Below are 21,192 nucleotides of genomic sequence, written 5' to 3'. Positions count from 1 at the left end.
TGGTCAGATTAATTCCTTGTCGGGGGAATCTTATCACATTGTGTCTGTTTAGGACACAGTGTGAGATTTAATTTGGGAACACTTTAATTTTAATTCAATTTCATAACAATTTATAAATCAAATCAATTTTCTGGAATATTTAAGTTACAATGTCAATTTTTCTTGGACACTTAAGAAATTGTCTAATGTTGTGAACTGTACAGGAAACACAAAAAAGTGTGTATCAATAATATTTTAATATTCAATAATATTTTATTAACAGATGTAATTATCAATGTTTAAAGTGATGTTTAATGTTTAAAATTTGCACACATCCACTTAAAAGTGACAAATCATGAGGATTTGTTCACCCTCTTTAACATTTTGTTGTAAAGTACTGCAGATCACTATTAAGCATTTGTGTGAAGATGTCTTCACGCCATTAAACGCCATTATTGCAAAATAAACTATTGATTTTTTTCTGTTTATTACTGTTATCGTAATGAGTATATACTGTATCTCTGGTGAGCTCTTCAGATGGGTTTGATACAGATTTGCAGAGTAATCAGTCAAGTGAGATTAAAAGCATGCATGTTTGAGTGACAGACCGCATCTCATACTGTTTCAATGAACCTGAGCGTAAACTGACTGCCACTCTCATATATCATCAGCTTTACTCAGATATTCTTTGTTCTTTAATTCATTCCTTTCCAGTTAATTTCCCGCTCCAACGGTGCAGCAACTAGTGGTACAAAAAATTACCGTAAATACTCTTAGAAATGGACACCTCAGAATTCATTCACAATTGATGTTGACAGATAAATTTGGTAGATAAACATAGCACAGGCCGCAAAAAGATGGCTCGAGGGCTGCATGTTGAGTAGGGCTGAATTACTTAATCTACTTAACTGGTTGTATCTGAAAACAAGAACTACATACAAGAACAATCCATGTATCATTCGTTCATTTCATAATCAATTAGGAATTTAAAATTGGAAAAACAAAAAATGACTTATTTTTTATTCGTTTACAAAATCTATATTAAAAAACAAATAATGACTTGCTTTTTGTAATTTCGATTTAATGCTGTTTAATGCTATTTCCTATTTTTAAAGTTAAAAATAGGAAATTAGAAAAATAGCCACGTGACTGTGCATTTTGATTATCTGATTACACTAATATATGGCTTGAATATTTGATTTGCACGTATGGGTGGACCTGAAATGCCCCTTTCTTCTGATTGGTCAACCTGCACTGTCGTCTTCCTCAATGCTGTGAGACAGAATAAAAGTTTTCTGCTGTTTAATTTTTCAGATAAATTCGTCTCAGTTAATATTAAATTCTTTACCATTTATTCTCCAAAACTTGCCACGTTTAGTGCATCTGAGCTATCTTTCTCATCAAATCAGACAGCCCTACACATAAACCTGCTGTCTTTGACGTTGCTCCGGTTTGAAATGGCATGGGTTTAAATGAGATGACGAAAATAACCATACATTCATAAGACTATTGAAGCATATGCCAACATTGTAAAGACATAGGCTTACGTTTAACTGCGGGGTAAAGTTAATTTTAAGTTCGACATTCATTGGATATTCGCCTGCGTAAGGGACAGTCTGAAAACTCCACCTACAACTAAAACGTCATTGAGCATTCATTTGACTATTGGCTTGCATGTTCTACCATAAAAAAAATAAATACATTTTTTTTTTTAAAAACACAAGTTGTAGATCGCCAGATTGATGGTTGTGCATATGAGTGTACAGTATTCACTTATATTATGAAAAAAAAAAAAAAAAAAAAAAATTTACGAAAACATTATTTTCACATTCCAAAGTTTTTAGTAAGTTCCCAGTGGGCAGACTGACTTACTACAGGTGAGATCTTTATAGTATGTCCAATAATATGAGTAGAATTAGATTATTTTAATAATGAATTAACTAAATTCACCAAAATGTTATTTTCACATTCCAAATGTTGTAGTATGTTCCCAGTAGGCAGACTGACTTACTACATGTGGTCAGTCTATTCACTGGGAAGTTACCATAACCTTTGGAATTTGAATAACATTTTCAGGAATGTTTATAATGTTTATCCTAAAATAACCTAATACTGTACTCATATTATTGGATTTACTGTAATAATCTCACCTATTGTAAATCAGTTTATCTACTGGGAATTTACTACAAACTTTGGAATGTGAAAACTTTTTAGTGAATTATAGTTTTTTTCTCGAAAATAATCTAATACTGTACACATTATTGGACTTACTGTAAACATCTCATCTGTAGTATGTCAGTCTATCCACTGGTAACTTACTACAGCCTTTGGAATGTGAAATAACATTTTGGTGATTTATTTATTTATTTTAAATAATCTAATAGCCTACTGTATTCATATTATTGGACTTACTGTAAAAATCTCACTTATAGCTCAGTCTATTAACTGGCAACCTACTACAACATTTGGAATGTAAAAGTGTACTTTTAATGTTTTATGTTTAACTTGCACTTCAGCTGAATGAGTGATTGGACACTGCCTGTGTTTAATAGTGAGTGGAAGTTTCAGACGGTCCCTCAAGTACGCTAAGCAATGAAAGCACATTGGGGCATTTTCTGTCATAATTCTGCAGCCACACCAACTGACAGTTCTGAATGCAGCATTTTGTACATTACAGTTATATACCATTTATATTTATATATACCATAACATCAAGCAAAGTGTGCAAAATCTTTGCAAACTTATCGGCATCAGAGAGCGTGTGTAAAAGAAACTGAATATCAAAAAATATCGAACCTAAAACTAACTTTACCTCGCTCTGGGAGCTTGGACGGACTTGCTCATCATGGAAATTATGCTAAAAGAAGTTCATGAATGCTCCTCAAAAGCTCGACCAGTGAATTTAAAATCAGCATTTACACATAGCCTTCACATTCGTCCGATAATAAAAGGCACACAAAACTGCTGCGTATTCTACCCAGTAGGTAAAGGCTACCCATATTCCCATTCAAAAACATGGATGTCGGAATGATCTTTTGGCATACAGAGCGAGGGATTAATCTTAATAAAGATCTTAGTGTGTATATGTGTGTGTGTGTGTGTGTGTGTGTGTGTGTGTGTGTGTGTGTGTGCGTGTGTGTGTCACTCTTATCAATTGTTTCACGTGGCAATGATTGTCCTAATGCTGAATTGCATGAAGACGAAACCCTGTCTGCTTTCAGTGCACATTTTACGGTTATGTATAGGCACTGTGTCTGGCTACTTGATGAGAGAGATTACTCAGCTGCAATAAACGTGGCGAGTTTTGGAGAATAAATGGGAAAGAATTTAATATTCACTGAGATGAATTCATCTGAACAATTAAACAGCAGAGAACTTTTATTCTGTCTCACAGCATTGAGGAAGACGACAGTGCAGGTTGACCAATCAGAAGAAAGGGGCGTTTCAGGTTCACCCATACATGCGAATCAAATATTCAAGCCATATAAATTTATTAGTGAAATCAAATAATCAAAATGCAGTGACCCGTGGCAATTTTTCCAATTTCCTATTTTAACTTGAGAATTACATCGAAATTACAAAAAACAAGTCATTATTTGTTTTTTAATATTGGTTTTGCAAACGGATTATGAAATAACAAGTGGTTTTTTTTGTTTTCCCGATTTTGAATTCCTAATTGAATATGAAATGAATGAATGATACACGGATTAAGAACATTATAGAAATGTATAGAGGTTGTTATGATCCAGAATGTATTTCCCATGTTTGTTCTGATTTTATTTTTTTATTATCAGCTGAAGGGACAATAAACCTGCCCTTGTAAACCTGTTGGTGATGGGTCAGTGGGGTGCTGCTCTGCCATGCAAAGGGTGTGAACACTGTGTGGGCAGACATCATCATTGCCCAGCTGAACTGAGAAGAAGTTTCCTGCATCCCGATGTAGCTGCAGCAGCTCAGGTATGAGGGTGAAAAACAGACACTAGAACTGTGTGCTCATGACCCACATCAACATGCGTGACAGCACATGATGACTGATCAAAAACACTGTGGATTTGATGGCCCTGCTTGATCTGGATGTTTTCCTTTAATTCCTTTATTTTAGTTCTAATCTAATGTATATCAGTAAATACATGAATTATTCTAAATTGTCTCTGTTTAGTTTTTATGTAGCATACACCAGTGGTTCCCAAACGCTTTTATACTACAACACCATTTATATTGTTTTTTATTTTCCATGGCACCCCAACCACTGTTAAATAAATACATAAACAAATATGCTTTTGAAATCACTATTTAAAAAGTTTAATATAAATATAAATATTAACAAATTAAACTAAAACAAAGATAGCCTTGTAGTTCTAAAGTACTGTAGACACTGCTTCAAGCTTTTAAAGTAATTATTCAAGAGCCAGTAATAAAATTGAGTAATAAAATAGAGAACAGAGTAAACAGTGCTTTAAGTTTTTCAGTAACAGCAGCAATTAAACATTAAAAATATCATAATATAAAAACTTTAAAAAACTCTTCTGAAGCAGAATTATTAAATTGTTGACATACGTTTTACTGTGTGGTTTTTAGATATCATTATTCTAATAAATATAATTAGTTAGGTTTGTTAAAGTTAATATTAATTCCATGCAGTCAGAGTTTGAGTGAGGAGTCCTGTCATTGAAATTTATTGTGCTTTAAGCTACTGTATCCAGGACAGTGAGTGCGTTTTGTCTTTTTCTTGTCAGCATTACTGTTTGATTAATATTAACAATATAACAGACATCAGCAGGTCTATTAGACTGCATTTACCCATTGCACAGATCCAATATTTTGAGATCTAAGATTTTTGTCCTGTCTGCTTACACTCATGTGTTATAGTACATTAAAAGAAGTGTTTACATTCATTTCGCATCGATGGCAGATTTGATCCCATATGTTTACACTCTCATAATACGTTAATGGCTGTGTTTAAATTAATATCACGTCAAGAGGGGCATTTTGACTAAGAAGAGCATTTGACTGTTCACACGTGCAGCTGCATTCACAATGAGACATGAGCACTCTATAGAGCATGCGCAGACATACTGTACGCATGTGAGTGTTTGAAAGCAGCAGGCTGTAGTCAAACAACGTGCGGGTACCAAATTGAGTCAGTTCTTGCTACTGCCGGTACTTTTAACATCGTGGCTATTAAAATATTGAACTGAGCAGAGATTCCGTGGCACTCCTTGCCAGTCATGGCAGCATACCAGTTTGGGAACCAATGGCATAGACAATTCAAATCAGATCTATAAAAAATTCAAACTCTTTAAAAGCAGCATTGTCACACCTTTAGACCAACAAATTTCCATGACTTTTCCAGTCTTAAAGAAATGTTTTCATTTCAAGCAGGTGACAAGGTTTTTATAAAAAGAACAGCTGCACTAAAAGAGAGTGAGCTGAGATAGAAACTCACGTTATAGAGAACTGTTGTCCAGCCTTCCATGGTGATGCACTGGAAGACGGTGAGTACAGAAAACAGGATGTTATCAAACTGGGTGATGCCATCATTGGGACCGGTCCAATTGCCAGAACATTTATATTTTGGTGGACACCCACACTGGTTTTCAGAATTAGATGAGTCCACTGTCTCATTGTCTGCAAGAGAGGAGAGGAGAGAGACTCACTGCTAAAAAAGCAATATTTTACAATATTTTTTTTCATGGTTTCCAGAAAAATAAATAAATAAATCCTTAAAAAAGATACATTTAATTATGAAGCTAAATTAATTATGATTTATTTTCACAGAAATATCACAAAATGTATTGATTGTTATGCTCAAAACAAGAAAACAATTTTTTGCCATTGGGGTTAGAAAAACAAAACTTGTTTTTCCTTTGAATTCTGTTTATCATTCTTACCTGATTTGCAAATTGTTTTGTTTTTCTTGTAAAAAAAATTGTAAACCAATACATTTTGTCTGATTTCTCTGAAAATAATTGCTTCTCAAGTAAATGTTTTAAGAATGTTTAGATATTAAGTTGCTTCGCAGTGAATTCAAACAAATGTTTGAAATATAAGTTAGAGAGTGTGATCTTTCTTACCACTGATGTCATGTTTAAGTTCACAGTGGCTGTGGAGTTTCCCACTGTAGAACTCCAGTCCGATAATAGCAAACATGAGAATAGCAAAAAACAGCAGCAGACCAATCTGTAGCAGTGGCACCATTGCCTTCATTATAGATTTAAGAACAATTTGTAGACCTGATAACACAAACACAGACATAAAAATGTCCTATTTATTACCTGCGACAAACATTATAATACCCACATGCATAACTAACAACAGCGCGTCCCAACCAGGCCAATATTCCGTTTCCAACTTTTCTTTTCTTCACTTAATGTAAAATGCTGCCATAAAGTGCCAAAATCAAAGCCAATCAGAACATATTTGGTGTTTAATATACAGATATGTGGAGATTTGGCTATGGGTAGAGCTTCCCAGCATGATGCAAAATAAATAAACTATATATATATATAGTGTAATAGTTCTTCTCTACAATCAAATAAGACATACATTTTTCAATTTTTCATACAGATACATGAACATACTAGGAATTCCAGAAACCAGTTTGAGGGGCCGTAGCACTCTCACAGCTCTCAGTGTGCGCAGGTCTAATGAAATATTCATGTGGGCTCCTGCTGTAGCCAGAATCCTGTTAAGGAAACAAAACCCAAATTAAGCCTACAAATGCCAATTAAACTAAACAAACAAGACTTTTGCAAAACAATTTTCAGAATGCATGAATATTTCACAAATATGACAATGATAATGTTTCGTAAACTACACAATCTCAGTCATTAGTAATATGGTAATCATTGCTATAGTGATCACTGATAGCGCAGTGTAATACTGTAGGTAAAGTAATTAAAGTACTGGTGCTAAAAGTCTGCAGTCCTTAATGAGATAACCCCTCTCTGTGACTGACAGCCAGCACACTTTCTAATAAGGGTCAATACAGATTCAGAGCTTCCTTTTAAAAGCAGTAGACATTTGTCAGGTGTGACCACTGAGTCATCTCTGTGTTTCATTCCTACACTTGTGCATTCACATATAGCATCACACACACCTTCAGATTGAAGCACACAACTTTAATATATGGAGAAACCTGATATTTCATTTTTGCCATAAGTGATAATAATAAAGAAGCCAGGAGGAACAGATGTGACACTCAAGACTCAGTTACATCAGAGCCTCCATCTGAATTTGTGTGTGTGTATGTGTGTGTACGGGTTTGGCTATATGGCAGGTTCAGCTATATGAAAAAGTCCACAAATATAGTGGGAAATGTCATAAAACAACTTGTAATGACAGTTGAATTAGTCCTCACTACTTGACAGGCTAACAAATCATGTGTTGGTTTAAATATAACACTGTCAACAGGTTTGCATGATGGTTAGGTTTAGGGGTATAGGGTATTGTAAATGTCATAATATTAGTATGAAAACCATTGTGTCTATGAGAGTTTCTCACTAATATAGCTTCTAAGGTATGTGTGTCTGTGTGTGTGTGTGTGTGTATGTGTGTGTGTGTGTGTGTGTGTGTGTGTGTGTGTGTGTCTGTATTTCAATAGGCAGGAGGTAAATAGGTAGGAGAGAGTAATTGGTAGGGCTGAGTCAAAATATTGATTTTCCGATTAATTGCGATCTTCATTTGAACGATCCTAATATTGACTGCTGAAATCCCAAGAACAATCGTTTACCTTAAATATCTGTTAAATCTACTAAATATATTGCAATTGAAATGCATAGTTTTGACCCTCTTGTTAATTTTTCTTCGTATTAAAATCAAAATGTAATCAAAAGCTTGTAACTCGTAATCAAATCAGGAAATATGTACCGATACCCTGCCCTAATAAGTGGTGGTTCCAGCAGGGTGAATTTGGAGGGGACAGGATATACTGTACGGCATACAAAAAATAAAACAAACATGGGGCAACATAAGATGAAGAATATAGCTGCAAGCAGCGATGACGGGCCCAAGCACAAATGGTCCATTTCCACTCGGTGGCTTTCGGAAAACAATGCAAGGTGGACATATGCATTTGGCATTTGACATTATTCTAAACAATTTTGAAGCAATTTGGGTAAATATAAGAGGACTATTTTAAAGTCTGTTGTTAGAGCCACACTTCTTGGTGCTAGGTGGTGTCGCTATGACCGTGACCCAAAACAGTAAAATCCATGTGATTAGCCCCCAAGACTAAACATACATCTCAATTTTGATCTAAATCACACATTGCACACAGAAGATATGAAACACTTCCCGTTTCCCATTTTTCACCATTAATTTAATGCCTCACCATGGCAACACCGTTCGATATATCAAAATCTGTTCACAATTTAGCATCTTTAGTGTCTTGGCATAATGTTGTCTAAATATGGTGACAGTCTCATGAATCACCTAGGAGGAGAATTTAAAAGTTCAGAGACTGCAATATTCAAAAAATCCAAAATGGCCAACTTCCTGTTGGGCGGACCTAATGACTATAATAATGAAAGTTGTCCAGCTTGATGAGAACTATACATGTACCAATTTTGGTGACTGTCTGCAAAAATGGGGCTGCTATAGTGGCCGTCTAAGACACCCATTTTAAAGGGTTTTAAAGGTTACAGAGCCCTCCCTACACACCCATGCTTGAACTTTTGCACAGAACTAATGGCCAAAGACTCTGATGTGTGTGCAAAATATCATGAAATGTTAAGCATGCCAAGTGCCTCAAAAACACCCAAATATAGGAAGAAAGAAATAATAACAATTAATGTGTTGCCAAGGCAACAGTATTTAAGATATCAAATATCCTTTTACATATTAACATCAGCAGTGTCTTGACATTATTCTAAAGAATTTTGAAGCAATTAATGTAAACATAAGAGGGCTATTTCAAAGTCTGTTAAAAGTGCCATGCTGCCAGTTGGTGGCGCTATGACCATGACCCATAATAGCCACATAAATGTGATCATCCCCCATTACCAAACATACAGCTGAATTTTCATCAAAATCATACAATGCACACAGAACATATAAGGAACTTCCTGTTTCACATTTTTAACTATAAATGTATTGCTGCGCCATGGCGACACCATTCATAATATAAAAAATCCATTTGCAATTTAGCATCTATAATGTCTTGGCATGATGTTGCACAAATTTGGTGGCAGTCACATCAATCCCCTAGGAGGAGAATTTAAAAGTTCAGCGCTTGTACCTACTTCCTGCTGGGTGGAGCTAATGACTATAATTATGAAAGTTGTCCGGCTTCGTGAGAACTATACATGTACCAAATTGGTGACTGTAGGTGAAAACGGGGGTGCTAGAGAGGCCGTCTTACACACCCACTTTAAAGGGAGCCCGAATGGCCGACGACTCTGATGTATGTGCAAAATTTCAGTGTGTTAAATGTGCCACACTTCCTTCCGCCATTTGGTGGTGTTACACCATGACCCACAATAGCCACGTCAATGTGATCAGCCCGCAAGGCCAAACAAACGGCTACATTTTGATGTAAATCACACGATGCATGCAGAAGACATGAGACATTACATTCCATGAGACATTCCTGTGTCCCATTTTTTTAAATGATCGTGTTGCCATGGCAACACCATTGGATATATCAAAAATATGTTTGCAATTTAGCATTGTCAATGTCTTGGCATGATGTCGCCCACATTTTGTACCTGGAACATGAAATCCCTACGAGCAATTCCAGAGCATGCATTTTTCAAACAATCCAAAATGGCTGACTTCCTGTTGGGTGGAGCTTATAACTGTCTATAGTCTGCACTTTCAGTGCTTGGGCCCTAATTAATAATGATCCTTGGAAGAACAATAGGGCCTCCGCACTTTCAGTGCTTGGGCCCTAATTACGCACATCAAATACCAGAAAAAAATACCCCTGTACACCAAGGAAAAGATTGGCAAAAATCTATTTTTTTTATCTTCAGCTAATAAAGAATTAAATCATGGTCTGTTCCTCATACAAAGGAATTATACGCCTTCAGAAGGCCTAGATAACAGGGAACAAGTTTCATAGCTACTTTTATGATGTGTCTATGTCCTTTTTGGAGCTTGACAGCCATGGATCACTGTCTATTGTAGTTGCATGGGAAAGAAGACTATGAACATTCTGCCTAACTTCTTTTGTGTTCCTCAAAAGAAAGTAACTAATTTGGGTTTGGAACAAAATCAGGGTGAGTAAATGCTGAAATAATTTTCATTTTAGGTGAACTACTCCTTTATGAGCATTGCTGAACATCAAAATGATGATACAACCAGTTTGTGATCTTGGTAATTCTCTAGTTCCTGGGAAAATCTTTGTACTAGCTGACACAATTTTAATCTAGGTGAGCACCATCCTAAGAGTCCAGCCATAATAGGACATTGCAGTAATCTGATATGAGTATTGCTGGTGTGATTAGAATGAACAGAATCCCTCCACTATCAGAGTAATCCATCGAGAGCATGGCTCATTATAAAAATCTAATGCTGTCCTTTGTTGTTGGGCCACATAACAGGAAACAGGAATTCGTTTGAGATGCAGCACGCCACACTCATAGGGAAATGAGCAGAGCCCTCTTTAGCAAGCAAGAGAAAGTTTTGTGTTGGTAGTGTTTGGTTTCTGACAGCTACTAACTGAATAAAGTGTGCATAACCTGGGAAGAAGTGATTTAAAGCTGAAATACTGGATTCTATCTTTGGCAGTAAAGCAGTGCCCAGTTCACCTGGCACTCCTGCTGTTGTCTAATTAAACTCTACCACTTTCTACCCCACTGTGATGACAGAGACTGCCAAAGAAAGGTGTGTGTGTGTACATGTATGAGTGTGAAAAGGTAGACACACAGATAGTAAGTTAGATGAGAATGATAGAGTGACTTTCATTTCACAGCATGTGGCTTCAGCAGAAGCCACCAGAAATTGATTTCTGATGGTTTCCAAACTTTAATTCAACAAATGTTTAAAAACTCAGCCAGTGTGAACAGGATGAAAACAAAATCATTTAAAAGTATTGCTTAAAGGAATAGTTCACCCAAAAATGAAAATTTGCTGATAATTTACTCACCCTCAAGCCATCTAAGATGTATCTGAGTTTCTTTCTTCATCAAAACAGAATTTAAGATTTTTAGGTTTTCATTTCAGGCCTCCCCCTTTAAACAATGCAAGTGAATGAATTTTTTTGACAGTCCAAATATTTAGGGTGCATCAAAATAATCCACACGACTCCAGTCAACAAATAAAGTTATGAACCCAAACGACTAAATATTTTTAGAAACAAAACAATACTTATATACTTTTTAACTACAAATGTTCTGATCTCTGATGCTCACTCATGAGACGGATGATGTAAGCTCGTTGGTAAGGTCACGCGTCACGTGGAGGAGGCAGGAAGCGTGTCATTGTTTACAAGAGAAACTAGTACAGACCACAGACCAAGTGCCATTCACAAACCAAAACTTTTAATTTCAAAACAATATAAAATAATTAAAAAAACATTACTGCAGTAAATAACCATCCTTTATTTCAGAGCAATGCCACTGCGTTATCTACTTGTGCTTTTTCTTTAGCAGAAATATATAGGCTATATGACTGTCAGGAATTCAAGCCACACAAGTTGTTGTTAGTGAAACCAAGTGCGAGAGCATTTACTGAGATTCACAAGATTTACAGGGTTTACACAGTGAGATCAATGGTACAGGTGATATCACACAGAAGAGAAGCTTCACAAACTGAAGAAGAGGTAACAGGCAAAACAGCAGAGTAAGCACTAAACAGATATCGATGATATCTTTCGATGGTCTGAAATCCTCAGGGGTAAAATGTTCACTGCACACCCTCCAATATATCAGAGAATGTAGGTGTGTACTGATATCCAGGTTCAGCGCGATAAGCCAGAGCTTCAATCGCTCATGATCATGTATAGGCAATCGATGAAAAGTTCATATTTTTCCTGGCGTGCATTTTCTTTTGGGTTTCTGAAGGTTGAAGCACCCAGGATACACACGCCAAATGACCATTTTGAACAATACACTTATACAAATACAAATCTACAATAAAGACAATTAAACTTTTGTACAGCTCTCCTTCTCTTGTGAACAATGATGCGCTTCCTGCCTCCTCCTCCACGCGTGACCTTACCAACGAACTTACGTCATCCCTCTCATGAGCACGTGTCACAGAGATGTACGGAAGTGAACATCTGTAGTTAAGAGGTATATAAGTATTGTTTTGTTTCTAAAATAATCAATCATTTGGGTTCAACAGAACTTTATTTATTGACTGGAGTCCTGTGGGTTATTTTGATGCACCCTAAATATGCATTTTGGCCGTCAAAAAATGGAGTACATACATTTCCATTGTTTAAAGGAGGAGGCCTGAAATGAAATCCTAAAAATATTAAATACTGTTTTGATGAAGAACGAAACTCAGATACATCTTGGATGGTCTGAGGGTTAGTAAATTATCAGCAAATTTTCATTTTTGGGTGAACTATTCCTTTAACTCACTTGCTATAATCAAATAAAGAATCAAAAGGTAGTGCCAAGTATTCGGTCTAAAAGTGCAAGGCATCGCTCCGTAAAAATGAGTAATTTAATGCACAAATACATGGGAGCCATTTGCATTGTAACACTGACTGTATAATGTTGATAATGACTGTATACCATTTCTGAGTAAACTCTAGAGACTGTTGTGTGTGAAAATCCCAGGAGATCAGCAGTTATAGAAATATTTAAACATTCTGGCACCAACAGTCAATGAGATCGAATTTTTTTCCCCATTCTGATGGCTGATGTGAACATTAACTGAAGCTCCTGACACATATATGCATGATTTTTATGCAATGCACTGCTGCCACACAGCTGATTAGATAATCACATGAATAAGTAGGTGAACAGGTGTTCCTAATAACGTGTCAGTGAATGTATATTTGCATATTTTAAGAGGAGATGTTAAGCAGAATGTTAGGGACTAATGGCCTCAGTCACCACTCACTTTCATAGCATCTTTGTTTTCCAAATAATGAAAGTGAATGGTTACTGAGGCTGATGAGTGAGTATATCTATATCTATGTACATATACATGTCAGACAAACATCTTTGGCTACTACACTGCCTCTCGTTGTTCCAGTGTCACAGATATTCATTATAATAGGCTGTTAGAATGTGGTCTGTTACAAAAAGTAAAATAAAATGGCATAATCAAAATATAATTCCTCATATTTTGTCATTTTGTGAAGACTTGCTGGCCGACTCAGTGAAACAATGCTCAGAGAGCATGTTTCTCTGTTCTTCCTTCAGGTAACTGTAATTATCTAAATAAGCGGGCACCACTGTTTTCCTCATGGCTAGCTGAACCGTGTATTTTCAAACACCGTTTGGCTTGACCAGATAAGCCATAACTTCATGATTTAATATGCTGTGTTAAGTTGAAAATAGTTTTGAAGACACTGTGTTCTGTTCCATTCAGCTGCGCTCCATCTAGCAGTTTAAAAGGAAGAACTCGCCTGGTTTGTGTTTGCTTCTCCAGAGTACTGAGCGCTGTCTCTGCCCCGGACAGAAAGTCAAAGCAGGCTGTGTTGGAGATTGTTGCTGTGATGATTCAGACTGCAAGGTACTGCCGAAAATCATGACATAATCAATTTAAAATAATAAGGCCCCTCTTTAACACATTTGTGTTTAGTTGTCAGGTAGTCACTGAATTTCGAAATTTAGTGAAAAGTCACATTAGGATCATTATCGATCATAGTTTTCAGGATCAAAAATTACTGAGTACTCATGCCTGTCCCTATTTTACAACAGTGGAGTAATAAACCAAGAATGTACTGCATATTAGTCACATCTGGGGTGTCAAGGTAGCAGGATGTCGGTTACTCTAATTAGGACCTGAGAAAGAATTAAAATAGCAGCACAGGAATGAGATGAAAGACTTCGCTGGAAGACTGCTAAAAAAAGAAAGAGAGAAAATTGCTCCTACAGCTTCTGTGAGTCTTTAAAGAGCAGGACTGTATATGAACTACACGTAGTATCAAAGCCTTTGGTTAGTATGGCTACAAAAACGGCGCTGTCAGCAAAAGACTGCCAGCCTCGGATAGCACCAAAGCGATTATAAATTGATTAATAAAAACCTTGTAAATAACCACTGATACTCATCAAAGAAACAGTTCACTTCTTTCATCATTAACTCATGATGTTCAAACCAGTATGACTTTCTTTCTTCCATATGGCATAAAAGGAGATGTTAGGCAGAATGAACTGACAGCCTCCGATGTGGACAGAATATCATGCTAAATTTTCTGACATTGTTTCCTACACTGCTATTCATCTGTAGATGCCGCTTCTGAATCTGCATTGCCATGGCAATATAAATTATGTTTTAGCTTAGTTGTGAGTTTGCAGTCTGAATTGCAAGTGTTTAGAAAGACTCAGTACAGAAATAATACAAAGACAATAAAAAGACAAAATGTCTTTCGATTGCAATGTCTTTGCTTGTTGCAACAACATACAGCTTAACCAGTGTATTCTGATTCATGCATAAATTATTTTAATGAGCTGGTTGTTTAAACTCATCAGTCAAAAAGACTCTTAAATCAGTCTACAACTCATGTGTTATTGGTTTGAATCAGTCTAACAACTTACTTGTTCTCTGAATTGGTCATTTCTTGACTTACTTGACTTGCATGTACCGACTGAACCACAAATCATTACTTTTGTCCAAATGTAAATGAACCAAGAACTGTTATGTTCGTGAGATTTAAATCAGTGTAAATATTGACTGGATGCAGATTTAGAACAGAGTTTTGTAGTATTAAATGATACTTTAGTCATAAAAAAATAAAAAATAAAATTAAAAAAACATTAATATATGTTACCAAAAATAGTATTACTTTTGTGAGGTATAAATGATGTAAAGACCAATTACTGGAAGCGGGTGCTTCCTCAAAAGTAATGGAATGGTTATTTCACTATGCAAAATCGGACTCTGAAATATAATCATTAAACTCATTATGATTCCTATCACAAGTGGCATGACAGTTTATTTAAAAAAAAAAAGGGGCAAAATTATTATTTTCCCTGTTATAGCTGTCACCAAGAAATTTGTGTTGCTTCTTGTTTCTTGAAGAAATTTTTATAAAAACTGTCATGCCCCATGCAAGCATAAAGAATGATCCATAAGTACAAATTATGTAACTAATTTAGCACGTTTAATTACTCTTACATAATTCATATCAACTTGTGTTTATAACCTGAATGGTAAAACATTACAATTTTAAAATCCATCACTGCCGAGAGACAAATTTTCTAAGACATGCCTAAAGCAAAGATGAATTCATATGTACTGTGTATATAGTCATAACATGCATTTCTGTGATCAGATGAGGAAAATTTCATTTCTCACTTTGGCAGGAGAGAGAGAGATAGGAAGGAGCATGATCTTGACTGTTTTCTCAGGAAACAATATTGTGTGTGGGTGGATCAGGAACACAAAGCCAGTGTGAAGACAATTCCCTGGCACTGAATGAATAGTACGACATGTTACCACTAAAAAAGTACAACAAGATTGCCATAAATAAAACATGGGATGCACTTCCTGTGGTTCATCTGATGAGCCTGTCATAGTCAATGTTTACACAAATGATTAACAAGTTGGCTCTGCAAATAAAAAACACTAATAGAAAGAAACTAGACTTAGACATCTTTGGAAGAAAATGTGAGTGGTGCTTGACTGTGCAAAAACCTCACCTCACAATGTTAGGGTGTTCTAGGTGGTTGTCATGGCAAGGTTGTAGAATTTTTTTTCTCCCCTTTTCTCCCCAATTTGGCATGCCCAATTCCCAATGTGCTCTAAGTCCTCATGGTGGTGTAGTGACTCACCTCAATCCAGGTGGCTGAGGACCAGTTGCCTCCACATCTGAGACCATCAATCTGCACATCTTATCACATGGCTTGTTGAGTGCGTTACTGAAGAGACCTAGCGCGTTTGGAGGCTCACGCTATTCTCCACAGCATCCACACACAACTCACAACGTGCCCACCGAGAGCAACAACCACGTTATAGTGACCACGAGGAGGTTAACCCAATGTGACTCTACCCACCCTAGCAACCAGGCCAATGGGTTGCTTAGGAAGCCTGACTGGAGTCACTCAGCATGCCCTGGATTTGAACTTGCGACTCCAGGTGTGGTACTCAGCGTCTTTACTTGCTGAGCTACCCAGGTCCCCATGGTTGTAGAGTTATCTAAATGAAATTTTAAACTTTGTTAGACCTTTTTAAAGACCTAAACAAATAAAATTAATACCGCATATCCATACTAGAACCCACACAGTCTGAAAATAAATAATATATAAGACTCTTTTACCTAAATAGGCTGGGGCACACATTGAACAAGGCTTTAACACTGCTTATCAGTAAAACTTTCCACATATACTGCATACTATATATATATATCAGTGGCGAATTCTCAGGGCCAGCAAAGCCTTCTCTGCTGGCCTAACATGCCAAATAAATAAATATTTTTCATCCTTTCATTTTCAATCACCTTTTTGCCTATGTATTTTTAATTGCTTTCCACTCTTAATTAATCTACAAACAAATAGAAAAAACAAAAAGTTTATCCAGTCAGAATTTATTCCTTGAAGCTTACAAGAAAAGTGTTACAACTGTTTCACAAATCGCATTCCCGAAGCAGCGCGTGAGTTTGAGCTCCACCCCATCAGGCCTTCAGAATTTCTTCAGAATCCCTCAACAGTGCAAATGAATGTGTGAATCAGACTGATTTATTTGTTCTTGGTGGGTGTGATCTTTAGGATATGTCCCGGCCGAGGCCTTCTAGCTGGCCTTGAGTGATGCAATCACCCTTTAAGTGATGTAATTTGAAAGCGAAGAGCACCAGATCTTGCTGACGAGTCAGCTGTCATTACTGCTGCTATCGCCACTGAGAAAGAGATCCTTATGGATTTAAAAACAGGAGATGTTCTGCATGACCATGTGATTGCTTAATTTATTAAACAGGAAAGGAGGACTGATTTTCACTTCAAGCAAATTGGTAAGTGCTTTTTACATTGTTATAGCAACATCAGGAGTTTTCTAAGTGTAAATTAGGCTGCTGGAGCATTCAGTGTCGGATCAAGTTTTGAAAAGTAGTGCTGCATTCCATTCAACTCAGAAAGTCAGATTTTACAACTTCCTACTAGGAAAAGTGCAATGGAATGCATCTTGAAGTCAGAATTACAACTTGTAGGCTCGTGCAGAAATTCTCAACTCCGATTTCGCCGAGATGCAGGGGCATGATGTCACACAAACATGGCGACACTCAGGGAGATATACAAAGTAAGTGATAAACATTCACTTTATTATGTAATATCGATAAATGTGTTCATTTCCACATTACATGATATTAAAGCTTGTTTAACAAATGCCAGCAGAAACAGGTGTATAAAACATTATAATCTCTTTTGATAATCGTACACCTGAAGCTCAAATGCTAGCACTGCAGCATTGTTTATGAGTTGGGCTGCTAGGAGACATCTCTAATGTTAGTCAAACCCCTGCTAAGCTAACGGGAGCATTGCAGTTCTGTATATCAGGGAATGAAATGCATTTATGGTCGGAGATATAAAGTAGAAATATCCCACATCCAACTTGAATGGAACGCAGCATAACCGTGTACCCTGACGAAACAAAATTTATTGCAAGCAACATTTAAATCGCAAATATTATTAGATAGATTTTTCCATGTATTATAAACCTCCTTGGTTGATTCATATGAAAAATTATGATTTTTGAATGTCTGTTCGGGAGATGTTCATTTGACAAAACTGTCATGCTTCAGTTAAAATTAGGCTTGCTTGAGCATTAAGTGTCGTTTCAAGTTCTGGCTTTCGTGCATGGATGTGTTTTTAAAATGTCAATTGGTATTACTAGTTAGCTGCGACATAATGTATGATGCCCAAAGGCATAGGGTGTCTTATTCATTGTGAAACTGTGTTTTCTTAATGGCATGAATCACACTGAAGGCCTAGACTTAAAATACACGGCCCGCCAATGATATATATATAAACAGCTCTGGAAAAAATTAAGAGACCACTGCAAAATTATCAGTGTCTATGGATTTACTATTTATAGGTATGTGTTTGAGTAAAATGAACATTTTTGTTTTATTTTATAAAGTACTGACAGCATTTCTGCCAGATTCCAAATAAAAATATTGTCATTTAGAGCATTTATTCGCAGAAAATGGCAACTGGTCAAAATAACTAAAAAGATGCAGTGTTTTCAGACCTCGAATAATGCAAAGAAAACAAGTTTATATTCATTTTTAAACAACACAATACTAATTTTTTAACTTAGGAAGAGTTCAGAAATCAATATTTGGAGGAATAACCCTGATTTTCAATCACAGCTTTCATCCCCTGGAGTCGCGAGTTTGAATCCAAGCTGTGCTGAGTGACTCCAGCCAGGTCTCCTAAGCAACCAAATTGGCCCGGTTGCTAGGGCGGGTAGAGTCACATGGGGTAACCACCTCGTGGTCGCGATTAGTGGTTCTCACTCTCAAATAGTTGACTGTTTAACGCTTTAAAAAATTCACTAACTTCACTAATGTTTTTCCCCAGTTCCTGTCGCTTAAATTGGCATATATAAATTTCCAGGAGGTACATGTTTGACTCAACAGCACATATAACACATTAACTGATTGTGTGTAGCAGTGCACACTTATTCATTATGCGTGACACATGTCCTGGGCATAATAAACGCGGCAGCGAATTTACTGTATGGAGAATGGAGACCACAAGCGGTGAGCGAGGTGTGGGAGAGATACAGGCAAGCTGATATATCTCTTCGCATCATACGAAAATGCTCACTCACTGTCATCTGAACCAGTGTCAAAAGCTAAACTGTGCGAGAAAGACCCAGCATGTGCGAAATACAGACTGAATGTCAGTAAGAGAAAATAGTGGTTTTGAGATTCAAAACTTAAACAAATTAAACTTCAGCATTCAATTTGATTTGTATCTGTATGTATAGTGTCGAATAATGCATTGTAAATGTACTCTTAAGTTTATCTTGCCAAAAAACCTCGATATAAATAAAATCTGCCCATTTGTTTCTTATTATTTTAAAAAAAAGTCCACTGGAAAACCAGAAGATTTTGCCAAATTTTTAATTACAGCATGTCCACTGATTTCATGGCATGTATACAGTACATATACTTGTATCCAAGGGCGTAAGTTTGGTTTGAAAGTTAGTAAAATGTTGGTATTAAGAAAATGTGACAAAAATATAACAAGTCTAATTTCCTATTTCTCTGCCATACCACATTAAATATTAGCCTCTTTATATATCTGAAAAATAAACAGGTTTAGAACTGACCATTAGGGCTGCATGATATGGAGGAAAAATGCGATATGCGATAAACTTGTTGGATTATACAATGGCAAAATGCGATGTGATAAACCTCAGATTAATAAATTAAATTGTAAGTAGATCTACATCAAGAAAACAATGATTTCCAAAGAACATGAAGTGACATTCTGTAAAATGTATTATCCAGCATTAAACAACTGGAAATCTAAACAAACAGTACAAACAAGTTACATGTGCAAAACAACTCAGGATAGACATCTCATTCAAAGAGATAAGGGAAATAAAAAATGCAGTCTTACAATCATCTACAACATATTACAATATAAATTTACAAATACAATATTTTTTAAATATAAAAAAAATATAAATATTTGTATAGTTCATCAGCAAAAGATCATCAACGATCACTTAATAAATGTCCGGTACTCACTGATTGCGAACCACTCTGCAACAGCTGGAAACACTCACAAGCTCCCCGCGTTCTTATAGAATGTACAATTTAAAGAATGCAGTGCACGCATTTATAATTAAATCAGATACTTTTGAAGTTTAATAATCACATTAGGCTATATCGCGATTTGTGTCTTTCCATCCCCAAATTGAACACATTTTTAAATGATAATTAAGACTTTTGTTATACCATTTAGGATATTTAAGACTTTTTATGACCTTAAATTTTAGAAAACTAAATTTAAGAAATTTTAAGACTTTTTAAGGACCCACAGGAACTCTGCAAGGCATTGCTATACAGTTGCTAGGGTGTTTCTAATGTGTTCTGGATGGTTGCTTAATGGCCCAAAGTCAAAAGAGCCCAACCTCAAGTCTTTATGATATTTTGGTCCATAAATGTAAGCTGGGCCCCTCTTTCAATGCAAGTCTATTGTTTTTTTGTTTTTATTTTGTTTGTTATTTTTGCATGTTTTCTATTGTAAAAAAAAAAAGCATATGAAGTCTGTGGGTGGTATAATCTTTGTTAGCCTTCATAATCTTTTGTAGACCACAGTCTAAATTAAAAAAATAAAAAACAAACTGTGCCTTTTAAAATAATGCCTAATTCAATTTATAAACAAAATGTAAATCTGTGTATGCAAATCGCTTTCTCTCAATATTTCTCTCCCATCAAAAACATCAGATGATACTGCATTCGTTTTAGCAGTCCACATCTCTGGCAATGTTTATATTGTGGTTTATATATCCTGTCTTCTGTCTGTTAGCCAGACAGTGCTGGTTAATTATCTCTCTCTACCCACTGCAGATACACATCTCTTTGATGGGCCCCTGACTCACACATGCAAACGTAACATTGTGACAGATGGCATTTGAATCATTAAGACACCAGTAGATCAATTATTCATCATGGGTAAAGAGCAAACACTTTACTAATTGTCAAACAGGCAGGGAGAAACAGACAAAGCAAGAGAGAGAAAGAGAGAGAGAGAGAGAGAGAGTGACAGAGAAAGAAAGAGACAGAGAGAGGCAGGGTCGGATTGGCCATTGGGAGATTCGGGACTTTTCCCACTGGGCCTGTGGGCTGGTGGGCCTCTAGCAGGCTGATGCACATTATAATATATACAGTATACTGTTTACTGTATACACACACACACACACACACACACACATATATATATATATATATATATATATATATATATATATATATATATATATATATATATATATATATATATATATATATATACTGTATAAAAATGTGTGAAAAAAATATTTAGAATATTGCAATTCAAACATAATTTTCAATTAAAATTACCTAAAAGTGAGTTCCGAATGACCCTAAATTTTTAGTTCTCTAAAGCTCTCATGGTGGAT

At 36.0% G+C, this 21,192-nt stretch overlaps 1 protein-coding gene across 1 annotated transcript in view; it reads right to left on the bottom strand.

Moving 5' to 3' along the window:
• LOC127414712 (probable voltage-dependent R-type calcium channel subunit alpha-1E) overlaps positions 1–21,192 on the bottom strand; it is a 229,162-nt gene that overhangs the window by 90,071 nt on the left and 117,899 nt on the right. The window contains exons 5-7 of the mRNA XM_051652917.1: positions 6,561–6,664; positions 6,054–6,212; positions 5,426–5,607 (exon numbers count right to left, since the gene is read on the bottom strand). Of these exons, the coding sequence (XP_051508877.1) occupies positions 5,426–5,607; positions 6,054–6,212; positions 6,561–6,664 (445 nt within the window). The remainder of the gene's footprint in view (positions 1–5,425; positions 5,608–6,053; positions 6,213–6,560; positions 6,665–21,192) is intronic.

This window comes from Myxocyprinus asiaticus, chromosome 24, assembly GCF_019703515.2.
Source record: "Myxocyprinus asiaticus isolate MX2 ecotype Aquarium Trade chromosome 24, UBuf_Myxa_2, whole genome shotgun sequence".
Taxonomy (NCBI): Eukaryota; Metazoa; Chordata; class Actinopteri; order Cypriniformes; family Catostomidae; genus Myxocyprinus; species Myxocyprinus asiaticus.
Note: the sequence above shows the minus strand (reverse complement) of the source record. Positions and strands in the feature narration are given on the sequence as shown.